General features: G+C 39.4%; 1 protein-coding gene across 3 annotated transcripts in view; it reads right to left on the bottom strand.

Annotated features, from left to right (window-relative positions):
* The window catches only part of TMTC4 (transmembrane O-mannosyltransferase targeting cadherins 4), a 58033-nt gene that overhangs the window by 19596 nt on the left and 11684 nt on the right, over nt 1-26753 (bottom strand). For 2 of the 3 annotated variants that reach the window (XM_082058319.1, XM_082058321.1), the window contains 7 exons: nt 24626-24713; nt 10441-10538; nt 8244-8336; nt 3852-4013; nt 2875-3077; nt 447-618; nt 234-365 (listed from right to left, as the gene is read on the bottom strand). In XM_082058319.1, coding sequence (XP_081914445.1) covers nt 234-365; nt 447-618; nt 2875-3077; nt 3852-4013; nt 8244-8336; nt 10441-10538; nt 24626-24713 — 948 coding nt within the window. The remainder of the gene's footprint in view (nt 1-233; nt 366-446; nt 619-2874; nt 3078-3851; nt 4014-8243; nt 8337-10440; nt 10539-24625; nt 24714-26753) is intronic. The other variant, XM_082058320.1, reaches the window with a different exon arrangement.

Genomic DNA, 26753 nt, shown 5'->3' with positions numbered 1-26753 from the left:
CTCCTTCCCCACTCCTACCCCCAAGTTCTGAATTACAATATTGTGATTTGCACTGTCTGGTATTTTGACTATGCTACCGCCATAATTTAGGTGTCTGACATGTCAATGTCATATTCTTGCACCAAGCAAGACTGTGAATAACACTGTACCACAATATATTAACTATGCTTAACACCTCTATCCCAAATTTCAAAACACTTAAAAAAGAGACTCAAAGTGCACAAGTGACTTACTTTTGCATTCAGAGGGCACACAGACAGTGCACTCCTAAAAAGCTGTTCTTCTGACCTCCACTGACTGCTGCGGAGTGCACAGCGCATAACATTTATCAACAAGATTCCAAGTACTGCCACAGCAAGAATTTTCTTAAAGAAAGAGAGACAAGTTAAGAAACAAACAGTTCAATTAAAGCACTTAATCAACTTTACTGATTGTTTTGATGGTACCTTTTTCTTGGCTTGCTTACTCAAGAGACTAAATCCATATGTAAACAGTATACAGTATCCAATACTGGGGAGGTAGATGACTCTCTCTGCAATAACAAATCCTACTCGGAAGAATAGATTACTTGCAGGAAGAAAAGGGATAATAAGAAATCCAAGTCCCAGTGTAAGAATTCTGTAAACAAGAAACAGAGTCACAAATTAACCACAAATCTTAAAAAAAGCACCTTTTCCACTTAACATATAAACTTTAAACATTGTAGAAGGGTGTGTATATGGAACAGGGCATTCAAAAGCAGCCTTTGAGAGCTACTAACAAAATCAGATTGAATTTCAGTGAGATTTTGACACTTCATTCCATCAGCCACTTTTAAAATCCTAGCTATTAATTTCCAGAAAAGTAACGTTCATGCTTCCAGGCCAGAAAATAGCCCCATTACACATCAATTACATGATTCCTATTTAAAATACACAGGCAGGAAAAGCAATGGTAAAAACTACCTGTCAGTAACAGGGGAAAAATACAGGTCACTGTTAAAGAAGAAAATTTGGTACCCATCCTACTGAGAGCACGTTTTATTTTCCAACAAATTCATCAATAGTAAAATGCATTGTTAACCACTTGAAAGTTAGTAATCTATGCTCTTTCTACAGCCAGCAGAGAGAGGTGCTTCTCGAGGGCAGCTTGTCTTCCTTGTTTTAGGTATGTATGTTCAGATGAGTAATCCTCAGCAGGTAACTCTTTATGGGCTACACAGAGCTTAGACCACTGACTTACCTTACTTTTACAGAGTTGACATAAGAGAATAAGAACCCCAGGTCTGTGTCAGGTGTTTGTTTTAAAGGGCACAGGCATGGTAGTTTTCTACTCTAATTTATTACAAATAAATCTCTATACTCTCTCCCAGGTTCCAGTATAAGTTGGGGAATGACCTATTAGAGAGCAGCGCAGGGGAAAGGGACCTGGGGGTCCTGGTGGACAGCAGGATGACCATGAGCCAGCACTGTGCCCTTGTGGCCACAAAGGCCAATGGCATCCTGGGGTGTATTAGAAGGGGGGCGGTTAGTAAGTGGAGAGAGGTTCTCCTTCCCCTCTACTCTGCCCTGGTGAGACGACATCTGGAATACTGTGTCCAGTTCTGGGCCCCTCAGTTCCAGAAGGACAGGGAACTGCTGGAGAGAGTCCAGCGCAGAACCATGAAGATGATTAAGGGAATGGAACATCTCCCTTATGAGGAAAGGCTGAGAGAGCTTGGTCTCTTTAGCTTGGAGGAGACTGAGGGGTGACCTCATTAATGTTTACAAATATCTAAAGGGTGAGTGTCACGAGGATGGAGCCAAGTTCTTCTTGTTGACAACCAGCGGTAGGACAAGGGACATTCCTGTGTAGCCTCATCTAGGTGTTCCTGCTCCAGCAGAGGGATTGGACTAGATGATCTTTTGAGGTCCCTTCTGATCCCTAACATTCTGTGATACTGTAATGTAGCAGTGTCCTCTTACTCTTTTCTCATCCCCAAGCGTCCTTGGTCTTCACTATACTTTTCGTCTTTACTTTTTACTAAAAAACTGTTCAACAATATAAGCTTACTGAGTGCATTTTTACTTTAAACTATGACATCGCTTGTAGCAAGAATTTCACCCCTCAACTAAATTATTTTATCTGTGCAAATGAGGATGGGAACAGAAGAAAGGGAATAAAAGAAGGCAGGTAGGATGTTAATGTTTGAGGATATGAGGGGCAAGAGATACAGAATACCACAGGAAAAAAAAAAAGAAAATATTTAGCTCTCTGAACAACAGAATGAACTCATTGTGATTGAGCTGTTGAAAAATTGTAAAGAACTGAAAAATCAATTATACATAAAATCAATGGGAACAGACCCTGGAAAGTTAAACAGAAGCCCTTAGTGAGACAGAGTAGTATACAGTAATTTTTTTAGTTCCTTTGGATAAAATACAAGTTGTTTCCTCAGTAGATACTATGGGTCAGCATTTTACTTTTTAATTTTATGGCCATGGCCAGCATTTCTATCTCCTTTCAAGGCACATCTCCTCTCTCAGTTATTATTAGAAGATTAAAGGAGATGAGGACTTGCAAGAAGTAGGGACAACAACATACATAATTTCCCACTCTGTTCTGAGCACATATTACTTTTTACCACCTACAGTGTTAAGGATCTCAAAATGCCATTTCAGGAGAAAAATAAAGCAGCCATCCATACTTCCTCCTCCAACTCTGTTTCCCACTAGTCAGTGTACAGTGATGGGCCCAAATTGGGATAAAACAGTAATGACAGCTATAAATATTTATTTGAACTGCATTTGTTACACACTAGTTCCACTGAATTGTTAAAATTATCAGTAGCGGATTTAACAAAATAATACTGTACTCAAGTTGGTCAGGCATTTAAAATTCATCACTGTCTCTTACCTTCTCTTATGGCTGTCTTCTGAGCACAGAGCTTGGCATATCAGACCAATTAGGCAGAACCAAAGTGCTGCTAGTGCAATTATCCTCCAGTCACTGACGGATTTAATGAGGGGTATGCAACCCATTGACCAATCAAAACACAGCCACCAGGGACACAACAGCAGCCATGCATTCAGCGAATAGTAGTAATTATAGTTTATAGCCTGTCAGTCAAAAAGAAAACAAACATTTATTTGATACTAAACTTAAGAGGGGGGCAACTTTCGTTCTCTGTGCTATCATTTCCCTTATCACAGAATACCTTGTACAACAAAGAGGCCTTAAATACTGTTAGAGCACAACTAGTTACATATCCATTTATTTTACAGCTGGGAAATTATTATTTTTTTTTTTTTTTAAACACAGCTAGTTAGCTCTCCTATTTAGAGCAGGGAAATGCAATCCTGGCTGTCCAGCCAATATCCACATGTAAAAAGAATAATCTCCCACAATAGAAGAAAATGGCAAAAGACAGCACACACCATCTTCACCCTTTATTCTCCATGTTCAGAAAGAGCATTAATGCAGTCAGAGATGTAAAGCCAAGACATACTCCAAATGCATCAGACCAGAACTTTAAGCTACTTTCTTCAATTGTGAAAGAACAGATGAAGAATCAAACACAGTATGTAGAAAAGGGATGAAACCTAGAAAAAGCTAAATCCTTGCATGCATGGAAAGAATAGTGAATAAATGGAAAAGTACTTCAATGTGTGAAGTGCATGCTAAATTGAATGCAAAGAATATACAAGGTCTACTATTTCCAAAAAACCCCAGAAAGTCATCACAGCAGCACAAGGGACTGTGACTCATCACACACCTTGAATCATAAAGACTGCCCATTTTATTGTTTCTTTGAAGCACAGAAACGAAAATCCAATTTGACGACAAAGACAAATGTTCTGAGCTGGCCAGAAAAAAGCAACTTCATAACTTACTCTCACAAACAGACTGTCTGCAAATGAAGCTGGGTTGTCTACTTCAGTGAAAGCTGGTGGCCCTGTGCCCATAATCCTCCAGCGTATATAAAGTATACTGGCCCCTCCAGACATCAGAAGAGTTATCCTTAAAAGCAGCCCCTTTCTTAACAGACCAGTGTTCTGCAGGAAAGGAAAAAAAAAAGAACACAAAAAAGGAAAAAAACAAAACCAAAGACCAAACCTCATATAAAAACCATTATTTTATTCTCTTCCCCACTACATTGAGGTCATTTGCGCCACAGTCTCAGGAAGAAGAGACTGTATTCCTATGCATTTTTACTATCAGAGTTGACATTTTTCTTATTTTTGCAGTTACTAGAAAGCTCTCCAACTGTACTGTGCACTCACTGACTAACTGCAAAATGTTTTTTGCAAACATTTTGGTTTCCTTCTCAATCGGAAAAGAAAACTTTTTCATTCAACAAGTCTCTCTTCTACAAATCCTCAGTAAATCTATAGCTGATGTAATTTTACACAGCAGCTTCTGATAGGGAGTTTAAATAACTGTATCCAGTTGACTGCTTATCATGGACAGTTTCTGTCCACTTATGTCTCTTCAGCAGTAAAATTACATGCATACAAGAAAATGGCATAGTTAAACTGGGTGGGAAATGAAGGACATAGGTTCTCTCTGACCCTCTATATTACAGTGCTGTAGAGCTGCCTTAGAGCTCTCTGAAACCTGATGGCTGAAATTATTCTATGCAGCCTCAACAAGTCTTTAGAGAAGCAGAAGATCGAAGACAAGTTTCTCTGAAATGAGAGATCATTTGAGCCACTTCTCTTCCCATTCTACACGTCTGAAGATGAAAGTGTCAGTGAACTATGGATTTTTACATGGAAGAATTGACTCGATCTTTAAAAATGTGGTCATGTGATCTCCAGTTTTAGCTTTCCTTTATTCCTGCCTTCCTCCCTTAGTCTGATCACTCCTAGTACCTTTTAAAACCTACCTGATAGTTATACATGATCAGTTCTATGTCCTCCATAGGAGCTGGCATGCTGATTACTATTACCTATTATTGCAATATGCTAATTAGCAAGTACCACCATAATCATTTAGAAGATCAATATTAGTTATTTCTGAAAGCAAGAAAAAAAAAAAAGTAGGCTTACTGCACAAAGACATTCAACAGTGCCCTGACTGAAGATATTTATTCTCTAGAATGATGAAAAAGTTAAGTTTAAAAGCAACATTCAGATGCATTTTTAATATTTGTAGTTGACAATGTAGTAATTGTAAAATGCTGAATGCCTAAGGATAAAGAAGTTTGTAATGTTGATTTTACCTAAATTAGCCTTTGTGCTCAAATGGTTACTTCCAGTTTAAACATCTCACTAACCAAAGTTACTACAATGAGGATTACAGGAAAACCATTCCTAAAAACTGTTTTTGGAAGAGACTTATGCTACGAATGAAAACCATATAATGACAATTTATAACTGCTTTATGACAGAGTAACTAAAAAAAAAACCTCTCATCCCAGGCTCCATTTCATTTAACAGTACCTGCAGCTTCTTAAAGGCCAGATTTCACAAATCACAAAAAAATCTCTTGTAGGCAGAATTTAAAAAGTGGAAGAAGTATTATCGTATTGTCTTTGATTTTGTTAACTGAAGCCTGGCATCAAACTGAAATCTGTCCCAATCAAGAAGAAAAAAAACCTGCAAGTAAGAGATTTAAGATCTGCCTTTCAACAAAACCTTAGATACACTTCCATGAAAAGAGCAGAACAGATTTTTGTAGGTGCAAGAGCTAAAATTAATTACTTTATTAAAAGAAGAAGAAAAAAAGGCATATTCGATGTTTTCTTCACCCAGACAGAAGTGTTTAAAAGTCACAAAACAGAAGCATAATGCTTTGAACTCTTCATGCTTAAAAAGTAATCCTGAAAAAAAGGTTCGACTGACACATTGCACAGAATCACAAAATGGCTTGTGTTGGAAGAGACCTTTAAACATCATCCACTCCGACCCCCCTTTCTTCAACTTTCACTAGACCAGGTTGCTTGAAGCCCAACCCAACCTGACCTTGAACACTTCTAATAATGGGGCATCCACAGATTCCCTGGTCAACCTGTTCCAGGGTCTCACCACCTTCACTGTAAAGAATTTATTCCTTGTACCCAGTATAGATCTACTCTCCTTCAGTTTAAAACCACTGCCCCTTATCCTGTCACTACAGGCTCCAATAAAGAGTCTCTGTCTTTTTTATAAGCCCCTTTTATTAATTGAAAGGCCACAATAAGGTCTCCCCAGAGCCTCTACTTTGGGCAAAACAACCCCAACTCTCTCAAACTTTCATTGTAGGAGAGGTGTTCCAGCCCTCTGATCATTTGGTGGTGCTCCTCTGGACCCTCTCCAACAGGTCCACATTTTTCATCCACCCCAGAGCTGGACACAGTACTCCGGTGAGGTCTTATGAGAGAATAGAGGGGAAGAATCATCTCCCTCAATCTGCTGGCCACAAATCTTTTGGTGTAGCCCAGGATATGATTTGTTTTCTGGGCTGCAAATGCACATTGCCGACTCATATCCAATTTTTCATCCTTCTCCGCAGGGCTGCTCTCAATCCACTAATCTCCCAGTCTGTATTGATACTGGACATTGCCACAATCCAGGTGCATGATCTTGCACTTGGCATGGTTCAACTTCATGAGGTTCACAAAGGCCCACTTCTCAAGCTTGTCCAGGCCCCTCTGGGTGGCAACCCTTCCCTCAAGAGTATCAATTGCATTACTCAGCTTGGTGCCATCTGCAAACTTGCTGAGGGCGCACTCAATTCCACCATCTGTGTCACTGATGAAGATATTAAATAGTATTGTTCCAAGTATGGACCCCTGAGAGACACTACACGTTATGGTTTCCACTTGGACACTGAGCTTTTGACTAACTCTTCGGATGCAGCCATCCAGCCAATTCCCTATCCATCTAACAGTCCATCAGTCAAACCCATCTCTCTCCATTTCAGCAGCAAGAATGTTATGGGGGACCACATAAAAGGCCTTACAGAAATCCAGGTAGATTACATCAGTAACTCTTGTACACTGATGGCGTCACTCCATCATAGAAGGTCACTAGATTAGTCAGGCACAATCTGCTCTTGGTGAAGCCATGCTGGCTGTCTCTAATCACCTCCTTGTCTTTCATAAGTTTTGACATAACTTCCAGGAGTATCTGTTCCATGATCTTCGAAGGCACTGATGTGAGGCTGACTGGTCAGGAGTTCCCAGGGTCCTCCTTATTACTTTTTATTTCCATCACTTTGACTCTGAACTGGCTCTGCTTTAGTACCCTACAGCTCTAGACTCTTTCCTTGTCATATGCTAGTTGACATTACTCTCAGTATACAAGAAAATTCTCCAGCATCCATATTTGCTGCCTGAAATACTCCTGCATCCCTTACCTAGCCATTCTTGGTCAAATCTACTGTTTCAGTTCTAGAGATTCCTCCTTTACTGATTTCCCCCCAAAGCTCCTCACTTCACTCTTTGAAGAGGAATTTAAAAGTCCCATAAGAAGTGTGCTACAAAGAAACACAAGCAAGACTTCTCTGCAGAGAAACCAGCGATCAATGCGAAGTACAATGAATGTTCCTTTGCCTTGCTCAGCCGTGGGTGAGAGAGGCAAATGATATATCTGTTTAACATTACAGTAGTGATGTTCTAGTAGGCTGTTGGTCTATTTGGCTGCTATCAACTACATACCTGAGGGTAATTGTGTCTATGTTTTGCTTGCCAGTGCAAATACTAGGTGCCAGATTCCACTTGAATGAATACTAGATCAAGTGATACCAGCAAAAGTCAGAAATTTGATACCTAGTGACTATCAGTGCTTGCATATTTTTTTGTTAAAACTCTCAAGCTACTAGGAACTGTCTCCTGTTTGGTAACTTATATTCTGAAGAAAACAGTGTAATACTTTAGTGGGATTAGCTAAGCAGACATAATACTTTTTATGTACTTTTCAAGTGTCTATCTCATTTGAGAATCTAAATAAATATATCTCTCTTTACCTGACCAAACTGTGTTAAACAACCATTTCAGGTGTACAGGTACTGTCCCTGGAGAATTTTCTGTATCAAGCAGTCAACTCTTCCACACCATATTTTTAACACACTGTTGAGACAAGTGTGGAATGGATTTATTTATCCAATGCAATTCTAATGCTATCCCATTACTAGTCATGTTACTGCAAAAACATCATGGCACATTGCCTTACTAAGCTGAATGAAAGTACCTCTTTTTAAAAAAATTCTCAACAACAACAGAACTGTCAGACGTTGTATCTTTAACTTTTAGTACACGACTGTCTGAATGGCCAGAATGAACTAAATCTCTGAGGACTCACCTCCAGTGACTTGTCCTTATGTAGTAACTTTTGAATAAGCTCCAAAAGATTTAGCTTGTTGATCACCAGTGCATCAAACACTGCATTCAAACCCTAAGTAACCAAGAGAAAAATAAAGCATAAGGTAGAGCAGCTAACTACAAATACTTTAAAATACATCTTAAATTCAACTTCTAAGTTATTGTGCATCTTAATTCTGATTCTAAACAGGTAGAGAGATACAGTGATAGTAATGATGGCAGAATAGTAGATTAAGAACCTGAGCTCAGATTAAGTAGAATATCATGTTACTGTAATGGGGATTCTCCTGCTACATGGAATAACCCTTCAGGGAACACCATGTACCAGCAAGCTAGACCCCATATGCATGGTCACAACAGTATTCTTTCCCAAATATTCCACAGCATAAATGCTGCAGTCAAAAGGGAAGGCTTCTGTCAGTAACATGTAGCTCCTTTAAGTCTTCTACTTATTCTTTGCTGTGCAGCATGGTATCTTTTGACTGTCAGGTTTCAGAAATACTGTTTTTAAAGGGTACATAAATTGCCACAATAAACAAAGGCTCAGAGGGGTCTAACATCGGTATCAGGCTTGCTTTTTGTGCAGTTACACCAATATACACAGTGGAAGCTGCTGGAAAAAAAAAAAAAAAGGAGGAAAAATGAAAGGCAAAGTTCTATGTGACATCATCCACTACACACATTCAGTGCTTTGCAGAACTACACTTGCACGTAAAGCAACCAAGGCAAGCAACCAAAATACATACAGGGATAATTCTGTTGAGGTGACCAGCAAAATCCAACTTTAACATTTTCCCTTCAATGTTTCAGCAATCACCAACCATGACAATCCTTGAATATTTAGCCTATATCCTAATAAACTTGGAAATTACCTCAATGTTCTAAAGGCTAAATAGAAAAAAGACAGCACAAACAGTTCTAGGTAAGGCAAAGAGTTAGGACACCAGGAGGCCACAAGTCTCTTTCTAACAGTCAAAGGGAGAAGAAGACAGAAGACAGGTTAGAGAGTGGTGGGGTCCCACCTAGCAGTTAAAGGCTACCTAGCAGTTTAAAGGCTTCTAGCTCACTTTCATGGACATAGTAAGGCAAGAGTCCTGCTGAAAAACACACTCAGCCTATAAGCAATCTTTTTAATGTGTGATTTATCCCTTCAACCCTCTGACCTGTGCCTCTCAGCACAACAATAAACATTATTGTCCTAGCAATGGAACAGCAAACAAATAAAATCCCAGACCAAATAACAATTCTGTGTCTGCTAGCTCAAATAATTTCTTCATACCACTAAAGGAAAAAATCACACCATGTTTTAAGAGAATTCCTTATGTTTTCCTAACAGAAAAATAAATAAATATGCAAACATCTACCTAAAACTAATGTCCTAAAGCAAGAAGTTTTCTGTAATTCCTACTCCCTTTTTTTTTTTCTAGCAAGGACAAGAGGGTCCTTGCCTGCAAAGAATTCTTCTGATTCTATTAGTTCATCTATGTCAGTTAAAGCTACAAATTGGATTTATTTGTAAAGATACATGGCTATATAAAAGGTAAAAATCACAGGTGTAGCATTTCAGGTGGCTGATTTGGCCACCCAAACAGAATGTCTTCACTGAAGTAATAAAAAGCAAGAGCAAAATGAACATGAACTGTAACTATACCTGTTTGCATTAACACATCCTTAAATAAGGGATGGAAGAAAGAGATTCAATATTTGAAATGCATAAACAATGGCCCTACTTCTAATTACAGATTTTGCAAATGCAACAGGGCAGAGCTTTCAAAACAACCTCTTCCATTTATGTCTTTGTTCATAAGCCTTCAAGGAGAGGTTTGTAGGTCTGTTATATCAACAATTACATTCAAAAACAAGGCAAACAAACACAATACACCTTGAAATAACACTGTAAATATTTTAAATTTTGCAAGAAATATATATATGTTGCATACATCCAGACATATGCAATCTCCTTAGAAAAATTAAAATTAAGAATTCCAACAGACTGGCAAAGATACAATCAAGACTGATCTACTAGAATATTACTTTTTGTCAGTATTAACTAGTTTTCTGAACAGAACAAAAAGGTGTGCATGTGATTAGCTGTGGAGAAGACTCATCTTTGTAGGCTTTACAATTGCACCTGACAGATGCCGAGGTCAAAATTCAGTCAAGAAGAGGATCCTTACCAGTATGGTAATTCCTTGTTCTTTGCACAGCATGGCTATTGCACCTAGGATAACACTCACCAGAACCCAGAATACAGAAAAATTATGTCCTTCCTTATCTGTCAAAATAAAGCATGCCATAAGTTAGAAATATAAATTAAAATTAGAATTTTAAAAACATACAGCATTTAATCTCACAATCTTTTCTATCAGTCAAGATTTGGATACATAGACTTAAAAAGCATAGGGTGCCTCCTGCAATATGCTGGCATTTGTCATTTTATTGCAGTCATTTTCTATTATCAGTGACTTGAGAAATCTCCCTGTTTGCTAGACGTTTTAGCCAGACTAATTAGAATGGCAGAAGCTTCACATAGTTTCCACAATTCATCATCTGCAAAGGTTAATTCCCAATATTTAGACACATTTATCATCCTTAGCTAGAGCTCTGTCATTACTGGCCACTCTCTTCCAAGCTGCAACAAGAACAAGAAATTCTTTCCAACAGTTACCCCTGAAGTGTCTCACACACACACACTGTTTTAACTATGTCTAATCTACAAAGGCAGAATGAGCTGCTTCTCCAGGGCTGCTGCATTTAGCAAGTCCCTCACGTCATTTCATTAGCACTGCAATGGAATGCCATGGAGCTCAAAAATTTCAGCATCTGAGCAGAGCAGCAGTTAGTTCTTGCACTCAGGAAGCAGTTTTACAGCAGAGTGAGGAACTCTGGGGTTAAGAGATCAAGAGTAGCTACAGCTTCTACTCAAAGAAAGAGTCTTTAAAGACTGCACCATGTAGCTGATTTGGGGCACTACAAGCAGGCATTTCTGAGGTTAATAACACAATAAGCCCTACTTCAGCCAAGGTACTATCACGCACACAGTACATGGGTACTTCACATGAAAAACGTATCTGTCACAACCTCTACTCCACAGGTGCAAGCAACAGAGGGAAGCACTCAGCTCATTCAGAAGCAGTTTCTTGATTCAAGCAACATGGGCTCTCCAGGCATCACAAGAATCAATCTTTGACTTGGCACGTGAAAAAACAACGTTGAACTCCACATTCATTGACTGAATCCCTTTCTTACTTTCCTTGCTCTCCAGAGCCATCCTTCACTACTGATAATGCAGGTTTGACGCTTGGTACTTAAACAGAACTGCAATAATGGTCTATGCAAAGAGTAAATGGCAGAATTAGGATTAATTTCATCAGAAATAGGCACCTATGCCTGAGCTACTGTCCTAGGTTTCCTTTGTAACTGATTGAGAGCAGGAGAGACCTTTAAGGATTAAATTACCTAATTAAATGCACAGAAGTAGCCCTTTCTCTTCACTGGTTATAAAGGGATACTAGTATACTAGCTCAGATGTTGGGTCAGATATAAACTGTAACAAGTGTAAAAAGGATCTGCTGATGTTGGCCTCCTGTTTCATTTTGAAGCTGACTACTTCTATTGTAACAGAGAGCAGAATGTTTCATAAAAATATGTGGAAGAACAGGTTTTGAAGTTGCTTCTTGCATTCCTTTCTTACCTAAGACTGAGTGCTTCAACAGAGTGAATATTAAGATGGTTGAGATTCATCATTACAATACCTAGTAGGCATTTGTTCCTTCTCATTCCACTCCAAATTATGTTCCCATAGGTGAGGTAAGGTTGAGCATCAGAGGTGAGGATGTCATAAAGTTAAAAGAGGCAAGAAGCCATTTACATCTCAGCAATACCAAAACAAAACATGGAAATAGAAATACATAACGACTAAACTAAAGAAACACTGCAACTAAAAAACCACAAACACAGTGAGAAAAGTCCAACTCACATAAATTATACAGAACAGCAACTGAGGCTGCAACTCACAGAAGAAGGGGCTTTAAAATTTGTTCTAAGAGTCTTGCTAAGAATAAAAGGAATCTATCTTAAATACATCCCTTGCACAAGCTCTTCAACTCTTCAGACACTTCAATATAATAGATTGTTCAGGACAGGGAACTGCTTCAAAGAGTCCAGTGCAGAGCCACAAAGATAATTAAGGCAGTGGAGCATCTCCCTTATGAGGAAAGGCTGAGGGAGCTGGGTCTCTTTAGCTTAGAGGAGACTGAGGGGTGACCTCATTATTGTTTATAAATATGTAAAGGGAGAGTGTCATGAGGATGGAGCCAGGCTCTTCTCAGTGACAACCAATGGTAAGACAAGGGGCAATGGGTACAAACTGGAACACAGGAGGTTCCACTTAAATATGGGAAGAAACTTCTTCTCAGTGAGGGTAACAGAACACTGGAACAGGCTGCCCAGGGGGGTTGTGGAGTCTCCTCCTCTGGAGACATTCAAAACCCGCCTGTACGCCTTCCTGTGTAACCTCATCTAGGTGTTCCTGCTCCGGCAGGGGGATCGGACTAGAGGATCTTTCAAGGTCCCTTCCGATCCCTAACATTCTGTGATTCAGTTCTTGAAATTCAGTTTTGTTTTGTTTTAATGTAGAAATAAAATAGCTGAGAGAATTGACTGTGTTCACAAAATGACAATCGGTCATTCTTAGTAAGCGTAAAAGGGAGAACAGTGAACAACGCCAACAGACTTAACTGAATTTACTGAAGTACACTTTCTTCAACTGAGAGGCTGCTTCTTCCCAGAATCAAATTCTGGAGGAAAGAAGTCCAGACAACTAAACACTTCTCAGAGAAGCTGTATTCAGTACACAAATACAAACTGTCTTTAATGTGGAAGATAGTGGGAAGTATATATAGTAAGAGACCAGCTGGTGATTCACAAATGCTTTGATGATTCAAAACATAGGAAAGTAAGAGGGAAAAAGGAAGTAGGTCAAATTATCAAGGACAAGTGTAACAGCAGCACACATACAGAAAGGTCACATCACAAAATGAGAAAAAGTAATGTATGTAAAGAATAAACCCACAATTCCATAGATATATTAGTAAGAAGAGCAGCAAGGAAGGAATTATTCCAGTACCCAGTGGGAAAGAAAATGGACAGTGCCAAGAAAACAGAAGCGTTCTGTGCCTTTTTGCTTCATTTTTTCACAAAGAGGTCAGCTGCAATCAGACAGCACACACACCACCAGCAGAAAGGGAGCAAGAACAAAGGCAAAAATAATGAAATACAAGACACAGAATTTATAGAGAAGTTAATCTGTTTTAAATTACAGGGATTGATTAAATTTACTCCAGCAGGCCCTATACAAACCAGAGCAATCTCAACTGTTACCTCTGAGAAATCATGAAAAACACAAGAGAATCTAAAAGCTTGAAATAAAACAACAGTAATGCCTACATGCTTACTTTTAAAGAGGAAAAGAGATGTGAAAGTATAAGCTAAAGAAACAAAGCTAAGGTGACTTGTCAATATTACCCAGGAAAAAAACCACTTTGACAAAATATTTTCTAGGTGACCCTCTAACACATAAAAGGATATGATTATTTGCCAAAGACATATTTTAGCCATTTATATCAAAGTATAATTTCTGACTTGGACAGAATGAAAAGGGCCTTCTCAATGAAAGCAAACCTGTAAACATGGTATACCTTGGCTCCACAAAGGCATGAGAATACCACTAGAGATAGTGTGAAGTACACCAGAAAAAATATGGGCTGCATGAAATCATTATAGAATGGATACAAATAACAGCTGGAAAACTACACTAAGAGTCTAGCTCATTGTGAAAAATTTAAAGATACATCCTGGACTGTCTCTTTCCTTTGTCTGGCTCTAATAAATCATTTTAAAAATTCGGATGATGGAATAAGGAATATGTTGATTAAGTCCGGAGGTGCTGCCAGGCTGCAATGGCCAGGAAGCATACTAAGGAAAGGCAGGATTATATTGGCAAACTGGAGAAAAGGTCTAGTGAATAAAACCTGATAGCAGAAACAGATTTGTCTTCTTGTGAACATCCCAAGTCTCAGATGCCAGGAATGTCTCAGCCTCTCAAGTGCAGCCAAGCTAAATATGGACTCTCAAAGATGGTAAAAGCAGCCAGCAGAAAATAAATCATGAGGGACCCATGATGAGAATCTTATAGGAGACAGTGTCAAAGGCCCTGACTTCAGTAAGGCCTTTGACATAGTTTCCCATAAGATCCTCCTAGATAATGATGCCATCAAGACATCAGAGAAATGAGCTGGTAGGAACCCCATCAAGTCCAATAAGAAGTGCAAAATCTTGCATGTGGGGAGGAACAATCCCAGGCACCAGTACATGCTGGGGGCTGCCCAGCTGGAAAGCAGCTTGGCATAAAAGGACATGGGGGTCCTGGTGGACACCAAGTTGAACACAAGCCAGTGATGTGCCCTTGCAGGAAAGAGGGCTAATGGTATCCTGGGCTGCATTAGACAAAATACTGCCAGCAGGCCAAGAGAGAAGATCCTTCTCCTCTAGTCTGCACTGATGAGGCCACACCTCAAGTGCTGTGTCCAGTTCTGGGCTCCCCAGCACACAAGAGCCATGGACATACTGCAGTGAGTCCAATAAAGGGCCAGTAAGATAATGAAGGGATTGGAGCTTGTCTCCTATAAGCAAAGGCTGAGAGAGCTGGGGCTGTTGAGCCTGGAGCAGAGAAGACTCAGGGGGATCTCATCAACATATATAAATACCTAAAGGGAGGGTACAAAGAAGAGGGAGCCAGGCTCTGCTCAGTGGTGTCCAGTGACAGGACCAGAGGCAATGGGCACAAACTGATACACAGGAAGTTTCCTCTGAACATCAGGAAACATTTTTTCACTGTGAGGGTGACCCGAACACTGTCACTGTTGCCCAGAGAGGTTATGAGCCACTATCCTTGGGCATACTCAAAAGCCATCTGGACACAGTCCTGGCCAACGGTCTCTAAGTGACCCTGCTTGAGCAGTTCAGCTCAGGTGACCTCCAGAGGTCCCTTCCAACCTCAACCATTCTGTGATTCTATGATCTAGATCTCCTCTTGAGAACCATAATCTCCATTCCATTGTTTTCTTTTGGAGCCTCAAAAGGGCAGTACAGTCATATATAGAATTGTAATATTATGAAAATTCATCAGTGATTAAACTTCAAAGAGAAAATATTTCAATTAAGTAACATTTTATCTTGTGCTTGTTTGTGGGTCAATATGCATAACACCCCCAACCCCCATCCCAGCTGCGGAAATCTCGGTAAACTAGGCTGGAAAAACAAAAGACTGGCATTCAGCAATGCCTTCAATCTTTGTTTTTTTTAAACAGTGATTTGAAAATGTAAAGCACTGCATAAGTGCTAATTATTATTATGAGATACACACATGCCAACAGAAGTAATCAGCCTAACAAAGCACATTCTTCTAATACAGCACTGCTTCCCACCAGAAAAATCTTGTGTCAGAAAATGAAACCAATCTTTTGTTGGCACCTGTGCCTAGTAGAAACTGGTACACCATATTGTGAGTGGGCACTGTGCCACTCTAACAGATGGACAAAATTGTGAGTATGCCAAAGAAACAGAATAGTTGCTTATTCTTTTAAGTTAGAAAAATATAGTGTTTCTATACAAAACCAAAAAGATTGCTCAGACGGTCCCTCTTTAGGAGTATGTTAATTCTGCAAGTTGAGGTGATTCACTGAAAAACCTATATAAACCATAAACAAGACGGAAGGGCTCCTCCATTTATACTGCTAGACCTAAACATAAGCATTCCTAGAGCAAGTATGCATACACAAAGTGTTCTACAGCATGGAATGGACTGTTCCTAAACTTAAGAACCGCACATTGATGATATAGCTCAACTCTTGTCTTCCTAAACACTAATCCTATTTCTTTTAAGAGACCTGATTTTGCACTGTCCTAAATCCACAAACCGATGAAAACAAATTCCTTAGAAGTTAAGGATATGAAGAAAATACTACATTTAAACTACAAAGCTTAATCTTACTTTAAAGTCAAACTAATGATAGCCCAAACAATTATTACCAATTCAGACATTCAGCATCTCCTTGAAAGCTAACTGAGGACCTTAGGGCTCAGCTAGAAGACAACTTGGAGCAGTTTAACTCACCACCTTCAGGTGAAGACCAAGTAATTGATTCTGTGAGAGCACCTACTCCTTTGACAGTTGAAGCAAAGTTAGTTATGTTGAGCTCCTGCAGGAAGTTTTAACTGAAATAGACCACAAACACTCGTATATTGCATTGACATGCCTTGCCTGTGGGGATGGTATCTTCCAACTAAACTACTACAAATACTCATCTAACCAAGCTCTGAGATTTCCCTACTTGTGAATTGCTAAGCAAAGGGGGAAGAATTACATAGTCTTAAAAGATCACATAAAACTCCACTGTTAGAATTAACTTAAGCCTGAGATTTCCTCCTGTGTCTCCAAATGTACATATTACTACAGCTCAGCTCCGTGTTTCACTTAACAAGGAAATTAAAATAGCAAATGCCATTCCTAAACATATGCAAGCATCTCAAACTCATTACATATAAGCTACAGTAAAGGGATCATCTATCCCTTAATTATACCATTTTGGATAAGCAAAATTTAGCACTAATACCACAGAAAAAGCTTATTGTTTCTCCTCTACCCACTAAAATAAGAATTATTAGTTTATCCACATACAACTATTCCCTCCTGTTGTGTTCAAATACGAACAGTAGTTCACGCAGTTGAAAAATCAGGCACCATATGTTTAATAGCAGTAAATACCTGTTGACCGATTGCAAAAGAGACAACAAATTCCCCATATTTTAACACTGATCTCTTACACAGAGGAGACTTAAACATTTCCTATCTATAGGAAAGCCTCAATAATACAAAGCTCCAATATTAACAAAACTCATCACTACGGTCTGCTTTGCATGTCTTATTAAATTAGCAATGAACTAGTAGATGATTAACGGGTGACTACACAGAAAAGAACAAAACAAAACACAAACACACAACCAGAACAAAGTAATTTCAAGAAGGTAGAGCATATGAGCAAACAGTTGATCCCCTATTTAATATCCGGGCCAATATTATTCACCTGAATCAAATAATGAACTCATCATTTTACATCACTCAGAGATTGCCAATGCAGATGGCAAATACACACAACTGGATCGCTGTCAAAGTTGAAGACAAAGGAAGGCAAAATGAACACTACGGCAGTTTTAAAATGCCTCATGAACTCCCGGAGAAGCTGTATTGAAATTCAACAGTTAATAACCCACAATTCCCTTCAGAACATACCTAAACGGTTGTCAGCTCTTGCTGTCTCCAAAGCCTATGCAGTGGATTTGTCCCCACAGTTGTGTTTTAAAACAGCAGGACGGAATGAGAACAACAGATTAGTTCCTTGCAAATATAAATGTTATCCTATCAAAACTGGTAACATCAAAAACTGTATACTGGTAAAAAAGTAACAGAATTGTAGAACTTCAGTAAGACATAATTATAGCCCACATACTATATTAAATGCTATACTTTAAAAAAACCCAAAACCCCACATATTCTGGCTAAAAGAAACCGTCTACCCAAAAACCACATCAAGCAAACAAGGTGCAGTATATCTTGAGCTTTACAAAAAAACATTACTTTCCTTTGGAAGTCTTCCAGTCTGACACTGATATTTTTTCTGATCTCCTGATTGTTTTCAGTATTATATATACTTTCCCTGCAGTATCCCCCAATACTCCTCAGACATTTTATGAGTTCTTACACCAAATGAGAAAAAAAAAAAAATTCAAACATTCATTCACTTAGACATTAGGTGAAAACAAGCACCAACCAGTCTCCTATCGCTTTTGTCTCCTTTAGAGAAGACTAAGAATGACAGTTCAACAACTACATCTATGCTAGTGAAACAAACAGATTTCTGGAACTCTACTGTACAGAAACCTCGCATTGCTTGGCTGCAAGAGTAGTCAGGTTCTTTATCAAAGACTTAGATCTGTCTGATAGTAGCATTGGGATGCTGCTGGTGACAAAACAGTACATATTACTGAGGACACAACTGTAACAGTAGCATCAACTCAGGCTTTTTGGTGTTTGTTTTACTCTGACGCCTGCTCAAAGTTCATCAGTAAAAGCAAACCGGCCTCAAACCTTTTGGTAACTGTGTTTGAAAGACAACATAAATGCAGTCCCCAAATCCTGAAGCACTTATAGTTGTACTCTCGTTAAGTACTCCAAAAGAGTCACGCTACCATGCATCAATTAATAACAATTTTAAAAATTCACCTTTGACAGTGCTTCTCCTACTTCTTGTAAAAAGCTGGTGACCCAAGTGCTCTATACATGTGGCAGCCAAATCCAGAAACAAGTATACATGCAGTTGACCTAGGGTATAGCGTCATGCTTGCCTTTAACATATTAAAAAAAAACAAACCAAAACAAAACACTATCAGGACAAAAGGAAATAGGATGTCAGAACAAATGGTTAGATCCCACTTTTCTGCAGGATCATCATAAAGCACCTATATTTGATCAGAAATATAAGCCTGATGCAATGGAACGCACAGAAGGTTTTTTGTTTTCTCCCTTTCTTACTAACAAGGACTATTCCACTAAGATAAATTATTATCTTGGTCTGACCTAGAAAGTCATGCAACAGCAACTCTTATCTTGGACTAGAACTACCAATGTGCACTGGTAGTATTGCAGACTTTCTGGATCTTGTAGATTTGCCAGCAGAAGGAAAACATTCTGAGAGAAAAAAGGGTGTTTTTTTCTTTGCTGCTTAGGACACATTGTTTAAGTCTGTTCTTTACACTACAGGTGCATATTTTTAAAATGCCTGTTCTCTACCTATATGCAGAGTGAGATCAGCTTACATTTGGGACTAAGACAACTTTCGCTGTCTTTCACTACCTCAATTTATGCAGAATCAAACCCAGGTAAACTCTGATTAAAAAGTTGTTACTCCTTATTTATCCCATTATTCATGAATGGCTTGAACAACTGTCCACAAAAGAAGGAAATTCATACCACCAAAACAGAGGCAACCAAAGGTAAAACTTCATATTTACTTTAATACATCAGAACCACTGAAAAGTCACACGGTTACTTTTCCTAAAGCTTTTCATACAAACATAGAATCACAGAACAGCCCAGGTTGGAAGGAGCCTCCCAAGATCATCTGGTCCAACCTTTGTGGGAAAGGGAGCCTAGATGAGATTACCTAGCACTCTATCCAACTGCGTCTTGAAAACCTCCAGTGATGAGGACTCTGCCACGTCTCTGGAGAGGTGGTTCCAGTGATTGATTGCTCTCATTGTAAAAAATGTCTCTCTTATATGAAGGTGAAACCTCTGCCAGTGCAATTTATACCCATTGCCCCTTGTCTTCTCCATGTGGCTCACTGTGAAGAGAAAGCCTCTATTCTCTTTGTAGCTGCCCTTTCCAATACTGACGCTACCCTTTCTTCTACAGACACTAATGTTCAAACAGCTGCCTGATGGGCTGGACCAGCCTCCCCTCCCAAAGGAAACAAATCATAGCAAGGGCAGAAAGTAAAACTGGTTCTGGTGCCTGGTGGGGCTCAGCTAGATTACATAGGTGTACAGTTGAGAACAGGACCGCCATTTGGAGGGACCATGACACGCTGGAGGAACAGGCTGACAGAAGCTGCATGAAAACAAAAGACAGCACTGTGCAACAGTCCAGGCTGGGGACAGCCTAGGCAGCAGCTCTGCAGAAAAGGATCTGGAGTTCCTGGTTGACAAGCTGAAGATGAGTCAGTAGTACACCTCTGCAGCAATGAAGAAGCTTAAACACGCACTGGGCTGTACTAGCTACAGCATACCTACCCTGTTTCCCCGAAAATACAACAGGGTCCTATATTAATTTTTGCTCCAAAACTTATTACTTTTTTACATGTATAGCTGCCTGAACACTACTTAGATTTACTCTTTTATGAACTGCAAGTAGGGCTTATTTTTGGAGTAGGGCTTTATTTCAAGCATCCTCAAAAATCCTGAAAAATCATGCTAGGGCTTATTTTTGGGGTAAGCCCTATTTTCAGGGAAACAGGGTAGCAGGTCAGTGAAAGTGGTTGTTCATCTCTACCTAGCTCTTATGAGGCCACATGAGGAGTACTGTATTCCGTGTGGTGTCCAACACAAGAAATCTATCAACAATCTGGAACTCCAGTAAAGAACCACTAAGATGATTAGGAGGCTGAAGAATATAACATAGGAAAAGAGGCTGAGACGAACTGGTCATGTGGTGCTCCTCTGCCATCCTTGAAGATTTTTGCAACTCAGCTGGCTAAGGCCCCAAGCAATCTAATCTATGAAGCTAATTCTGCTTTAAGTTGTTGGACTAGGCTTTTAAATTGCATGCCCAAGTTAGGTGCTTAAGGTGAAAAAATAGGGAAATCTCCTGAAGGTTCAGACAGCAAAGCCAGAGACCATCACATACATAATGGATACAAGGTGAAACACAGCTCGCTTATGAGGCTGGAACTCAAGTTTGTAGGGATACTAGTGGTGGAGACAACCTGGGATTCACTTCAGAGTACTGGAGAAGCTAGTGGAAGTTATGGCAGGACCTCTCTTGATCATCTACCAAAGGTCTTGGGAGTGTGGGGAGGTCCCTTCTGACTGGAAGCTAGTGAATGTTATTCCAGTCTACAAAAAAGGTGTAAGAGAAGACCCAGTGAACTACAGACCTGTTAGTTCTACCCCAGTTCCTGGAAAAATTATGAAGAAGATTATACTGGGTACTATTGAAAGGCATTTAAAGAACAGTGCAAACATCAGGCACAGACAATATGGGGTCACAGAGGGAAAATCCTGTTTAACTGATCTGATATCTTTCTGCAGTATGGTCACCTGCCTCATGGATGAAGGGAAGGAGGTGAGTATAGCTTTTCTCAGTTTTGGTAAGGCTTTGATAGTGTCCCTCACTGCATACTTCTGGACAAGTTGTCCAGCTGTGGGATGTGCAGGTTCATGGTGCATGGAGTGAAGAACTGGCTGCAGGGCAAAGCTCAAAGTGTTGTAGTGAAGGAGGCTACATCTGGCTGGCGACTGGTCACCAACAGAATTCCTCAAGGCTCAATGTTAGGGCCAGTTCTGCTCAATGTAATTATCAACAATCTGGATGCAGGAGTTGAATGCACCATGAGCAAGTTTTCTGATGATACCAAACTGAGAAGTGCTGTTGACTCTTTAGGGGGACAGAAGGCCTTGCAGAGGGATCTAGATAGATTGGAGCATTGGGCTATAATTAATGGAATGAGATTTAACAAGGCCAAATGCTGGATTCTGCACCTAGGATAGAATAACCCTGGGCACAAGTAAGGATTGGGAGAGGAGTGGCTGGAGAGCAGCCCTGCAGAAAGGGATCTGGGGTGCTGGTCAACAGGAGGGTCAACATGAGCTGGCAGCCTGTGCCTTGGCAGCCAAGACAACAGACCCCATCCTGGGGTGCATCAAACACATCATCACCAGCTGGTCATTATCCCATTTCATTTCAGCATTGGTGCAGCCTCATCTGGAGCACTGTGTGCACTTCTGGGTCCAACCATTTAAGAAGGATGTGAAGGTCCCTGAAAGTGCCCAGAAGAGGCCAACAAAGCTGGTGAAAAGGCCAGAAGGAATGTCCTACAAAGAGCAGCTGAGGACTTCGGGCTTGTCTAGTTTGGAGAGAAGGAGGGTGTGGGGTGACCTCATGGCTCTCTCTCTCCAGCTTCCTGAGGAGGCGACATGGAGCAAGAGGTGCTGAGCTCTTCTCTGTGGGATACAGCGACAGGACGTGTGGGAATGGTTCAAAGCTGCTCCAGGAGAGGTTTAGACTGGATGTCAGGAAGCATTTATTTACCGAGAGGGTGGTCAAACACTGCAACAGGCTTCCTAGGGAGGTGACTGATGCCCCATGCCTGCCAGTGTGTAAGAGGGATTTGGACAATGCCCTCAATGACATGCTCTAACTATCGGTCAGCCCTGAAATGCTCAGGTAGTTGGACTATATGATTGTTGTAGGTGTCATCCAACTGAAATAGTCTATTCTATTCCATGTCACCCATCTTTCTATTTACAAATGAATGATTTTCACAGCGAGACGCATCTAGGATGAGCAGTGAATCTTACCCAGGGGCTTCAAAAATGAGTTTTCAGACCAGAACCATTCTGACCTGAAACCTTGATTCTGAAATGTCTTGTTTTCGGCACATTGCTCATCAGCCTGCAGCAAGTCATGTAAAGTTCCAAGGAAAGAAATACTCTGAAGCTTGGGCTCCTCCCTTCAGGCCCCATGGAAGACCTGTTAAAGAACTTAATAGTGCTCCCTACAGTGCTGGAAATAACTTTTCACTTGCTTATTTAGAACTTACCAGATAGGATCTGCAAGAACCTGAAATTTTCACCAAGCTACCCAAAATGAGGAAACTTGTTGGGAAAGACTCAAGTATGTAACTTTCATACAAATTCCTGAGTACAAATAAAGCCTAAATTTCTTTAAGAAGTCACTGAGGGAAAAGCAGGCAGTGAAGGGGACAGTGATGACTGAAAACTGCTCTGAAAGACAAAAGGCACAACTATGTTGGCAGACTGTAGTTCTCTTTGGCAAACCTGCTTAAGAGACACAGCTCTGACATTACTATAATGTAATGTCCAATAAAAAATATTAAGTGCTGCTTAGTATCTTGTCTTCACACCGTTTTCCTTCTTTTGTATCAATGACAAAAACTTCAGTACAAGAATACTATTAAAATGACACTGACTTCTAAAAGCTATCAAAGTGGCATTCTTAAGTTGTGCAAGCACTCAAAATAGCCCTAACCACAATACACATCACATTCTTAATCATTCCTGAGATGTCCTCCATAACAAAATAACTACAGAGACCTATAAAAGTCTCCAATGGTCATCCTAAGAATCTGGCTCTTGCATTCTTCAAGAAAAGATTATTATCTCTGTCATACAGGTACCTATACCAACAAACTGGAAAGCACGTAGCCAATATTTTGATTTGCCTAATTTACTCTGGCACTAACAGAAGAAACATCAAAGCACAATCATACCCAGTAAAATAGGTGAGAAAAGAATAAATGAGCAAGCAATATCCAAAGGCCAGTTTTCACCAAGAAATTATTAATTCTGTTGAAACAAATGAAACCAACTCAAAGGGGAGAAAAAATATCAGGAGTGAACAGGAATCACCAGAAGTATCATTAGAAGTGGCAAAGACTAAGTTAAACTTATGATACCAGCTGTAGAGATTTGCAAAACAGTTCTAAACAATCTAAACTCAATTAGCAGGAGCTATTCACAACATCTTAGAGCTCACTGCAGACCAACTTACCTGCCTCAGCCTGCACTAAGCTCTATGATGCCACCCATGACTATGCTGTTAAGCTACATCATTCACAGCCAGCTAAGGTACCACTGTAATACAGTTAACTCTGCTAAAGCATTAAAGGCCCCGCTTATTGAACTGACATTACACGAGCTCTTCACAACACAGTTCTTTGTGGGTTCACCAAATTATTTCCATATTTCTTGTGGTGGTACACATTCATGTACCAGACTGCACGCCTTGTATAGTTTTCCATAATAATGGATTGATGTTCCTGTGTGTTTATTTAAAAGAGCCACAAGATAATTTTTCCACAACTGTATGTGAACTGCCAACTTGCATCCAGATCAAGTAATACAACAGGTCTAAAAGCTCATTTGAAGAAAAACATCTACGAAGGAGTTACGTATGTTAAATACAGCTGTCTTACAAAAACTCTGAGTAATACTACATTCAGTAGGTATATGCCAGCACTTGCATATTGCAGGAATTTAGAGGGCTTACTCATATGAATAATTCTTTACAATTCATTAAAAATACAAGTAAGGTTCCTGAAGTTTGTTCCCATTTAGGACATCCCAGCATAATGGCATAAAGTGTACTAAAATATTTAAAAATATGTATTTATAGGTTTGATTTATTTCTAAAACACTTATTGAAATATTTTTTCATGCCTCTAAACAATAAAACATTTAACAAATAAGCCTATTACAAAATAGACTTTTCTTAAAATAAATTCTTAGTGTTTAACAGGAATTCGGAACAGCAACCCTTCCAGATCTAACAATTAATATCTGCTAGAGCAGATTTTTTTTTTTTTTACTATTTTATGAGGGTATAAACATTAATACATTCAAACCACAATAATGTCAACATTTTTAGTTTTGCTATACTCCACTGAAATGTATGAATGAAGAAAATACACACAATATAAAATTAAAGGGGCAAACAATGCTTACTTTCTTTAAATGCTTTACAGTAGCCAAGGAATGACAACAAAAAGAACAGGGCACACAGTAGGTCCGCTCTGCCAACAATCCCAGCAACCTTAAAAAGAAAAAGTTTCAGATCATTCAGATTAACAGATTTTATTCTTAGAAAACCTGAGATAAATGTGCACACACATATACAAAGTGAAATGCATAAAAGAATATTGCTGTATCACATTTTTTTTAACCTGGTTTACTGGATTAGTGATAGTCAGTTTTCTAAGCCACATCATAATTTTGATTAGGTATTGCTTAGTATCAACTAAGTACATTATTTGGCTTTAATTTATGAAAAACTGCTGTTTTAAGAAACTCTGCCCCACTCCATCTGTTTTTTGATGAGTTTGCCTTTCAGTAGAACTCTCAGCAAATATTCTGAACCCCAACAAAACTGGCAGGTCTGCTGAAATGTAAATCAAGACTGTCCACTTTCAGAAGACAAGCCAGCCTTCAGATTGCAGTCTGAACACTCAGAATTAACAAACAGCTTCCAGCCTGCAGAATCAGAAAAATAACCCTTCCTCTGGCAGTGTTTCTTTTTTTTTTTGTTATCTTAATTGATTGCATTAGAGCTACCTCCAACTGTATCTTGTAACAGAAGCTGTACTAATGCAAAAGAAAATGAGAAGCATATTCTAGCACATCCTCCAGATCTGTGCCAACCTGTTTAATCAAGAGCATTCTCAGGGCCATCAATGAGCTTTGGTTTGAGCCCTTAAGCTGTATTTACAATAACTTGCTGAGACAAAGCATGACATATCTTTGGATCTTCACTCTTCAATTACACAAGTGTCAGGATACACCATGAAAGTTTTGTGGAAATCATGACACAGGAGGGTGGCAGGGGACTGTATAAGGCCCTGATGTTAGGACCTCACAAGAACATACACTCAGAGCAAGGAACATGGAAACACCCCTTTGTTTTCAGTCTAGCTCTACTTCCTGGAGTGCTGGGTTCCATCTTTCCAGGAGAAGATGTACACAGATGTTTTTCTGAAAAAGGGCAGAACAGCTACAGGTTTGGGGTTTTGTTTTTTTTAATGCACTTTTTGAGGTGATGGTTCAGGGAGAAAAGCAGAAGCTTTGCTTCTTGTGTAATACACCAGTTGTCCCGTGGAACAGAGGGAGGAAAATAAAAAGGTAAATTGTATCTTCATTTTGTTTAAAGGCACCCGCTGACTCTCTCTTAGGAAACATCAGAGAGAGAAAGAGAAGTGTAGAGGTATGAGAATAGAACTGAATCCACTGAAGAGATTCTCTCCCACTTCACCCTCAGCTTCACTCAAGCATCATAAAAGGAGAAACTGTTGGACTCCCAAATTCAGGTGAGAAAAACTTACTGATTTATCCAAAGCCATGCACCTAACTTCTCTGTGTCTTTTTCTATCTTACAGAGGAATTACAAGAATTAACCCAATAGCTGTGGGGTGCTTTGAAAGGTTATAATAATGAAGTGTCATTCTGTTTCAGCGGCTGTGCTCAGCTAATGAGCTAAAAGTAAAGGTGAACTGAGACAGTTTTGAAAGTAAATGCCAACTTGTTACAATAAAGAGATTAAGGGGCTAATAACATATAGGGCCTCAGATTAATCTAGTAGCACATTATTTCAAATGCAGGATCAGGCCCATAGCCCTTGGTAACAAGGTAAACTAAAAAAAATATAGTTTTAAATAAGTATTAGGTATATTCTTACATCCACGTTTCATTTAGTACTTCATCACTCAAGTGTTACAAAGAATAAGTATTTTTAGAAGAGAGAACCACACCACAAGTGTTTACTTGTAGGTAGAAAAATGATAATGACAGATGTTTTTCTTACATAGGTACTGAAAGCATTAAACTTTTCAAGATCGGTTTTACATGACAGTTTGTTTTGTGCTGTATATACCAAAATCCAAAGCAGCAAACAGACAGATTCTTCACAATTTTATGTCAAAATATGTCATCTCATCTCAAAAAGAGAATGTCATGATACTTAAAACTCACAGCTTTAAAATCATGAGAAATGCTTTTTGAGGAGATGATGCCTGACACACACTCATCCTAGAGCCATAGCAGTATCGTGACTGCTACAGTGCTGCAAGATCTACTATCCACT

This window comes from Streptopelia decaocto, assembly GCF_964273445.1.
Source record: "Streptopelia decaocto genome assembly, chromosome: 1".
Classification (NCBI taxonomy): domain Eukaryota; kingdom Metazoa; phylum Chordata; class Aves; order Columbiformes; family Columbidae; genus Streptopelia; species Streptopelia decaocto.
Note: the sequence above shows the minus strand (reverse complement) of the source record. Positions and strands in the feature narration are given on the sequence as shown.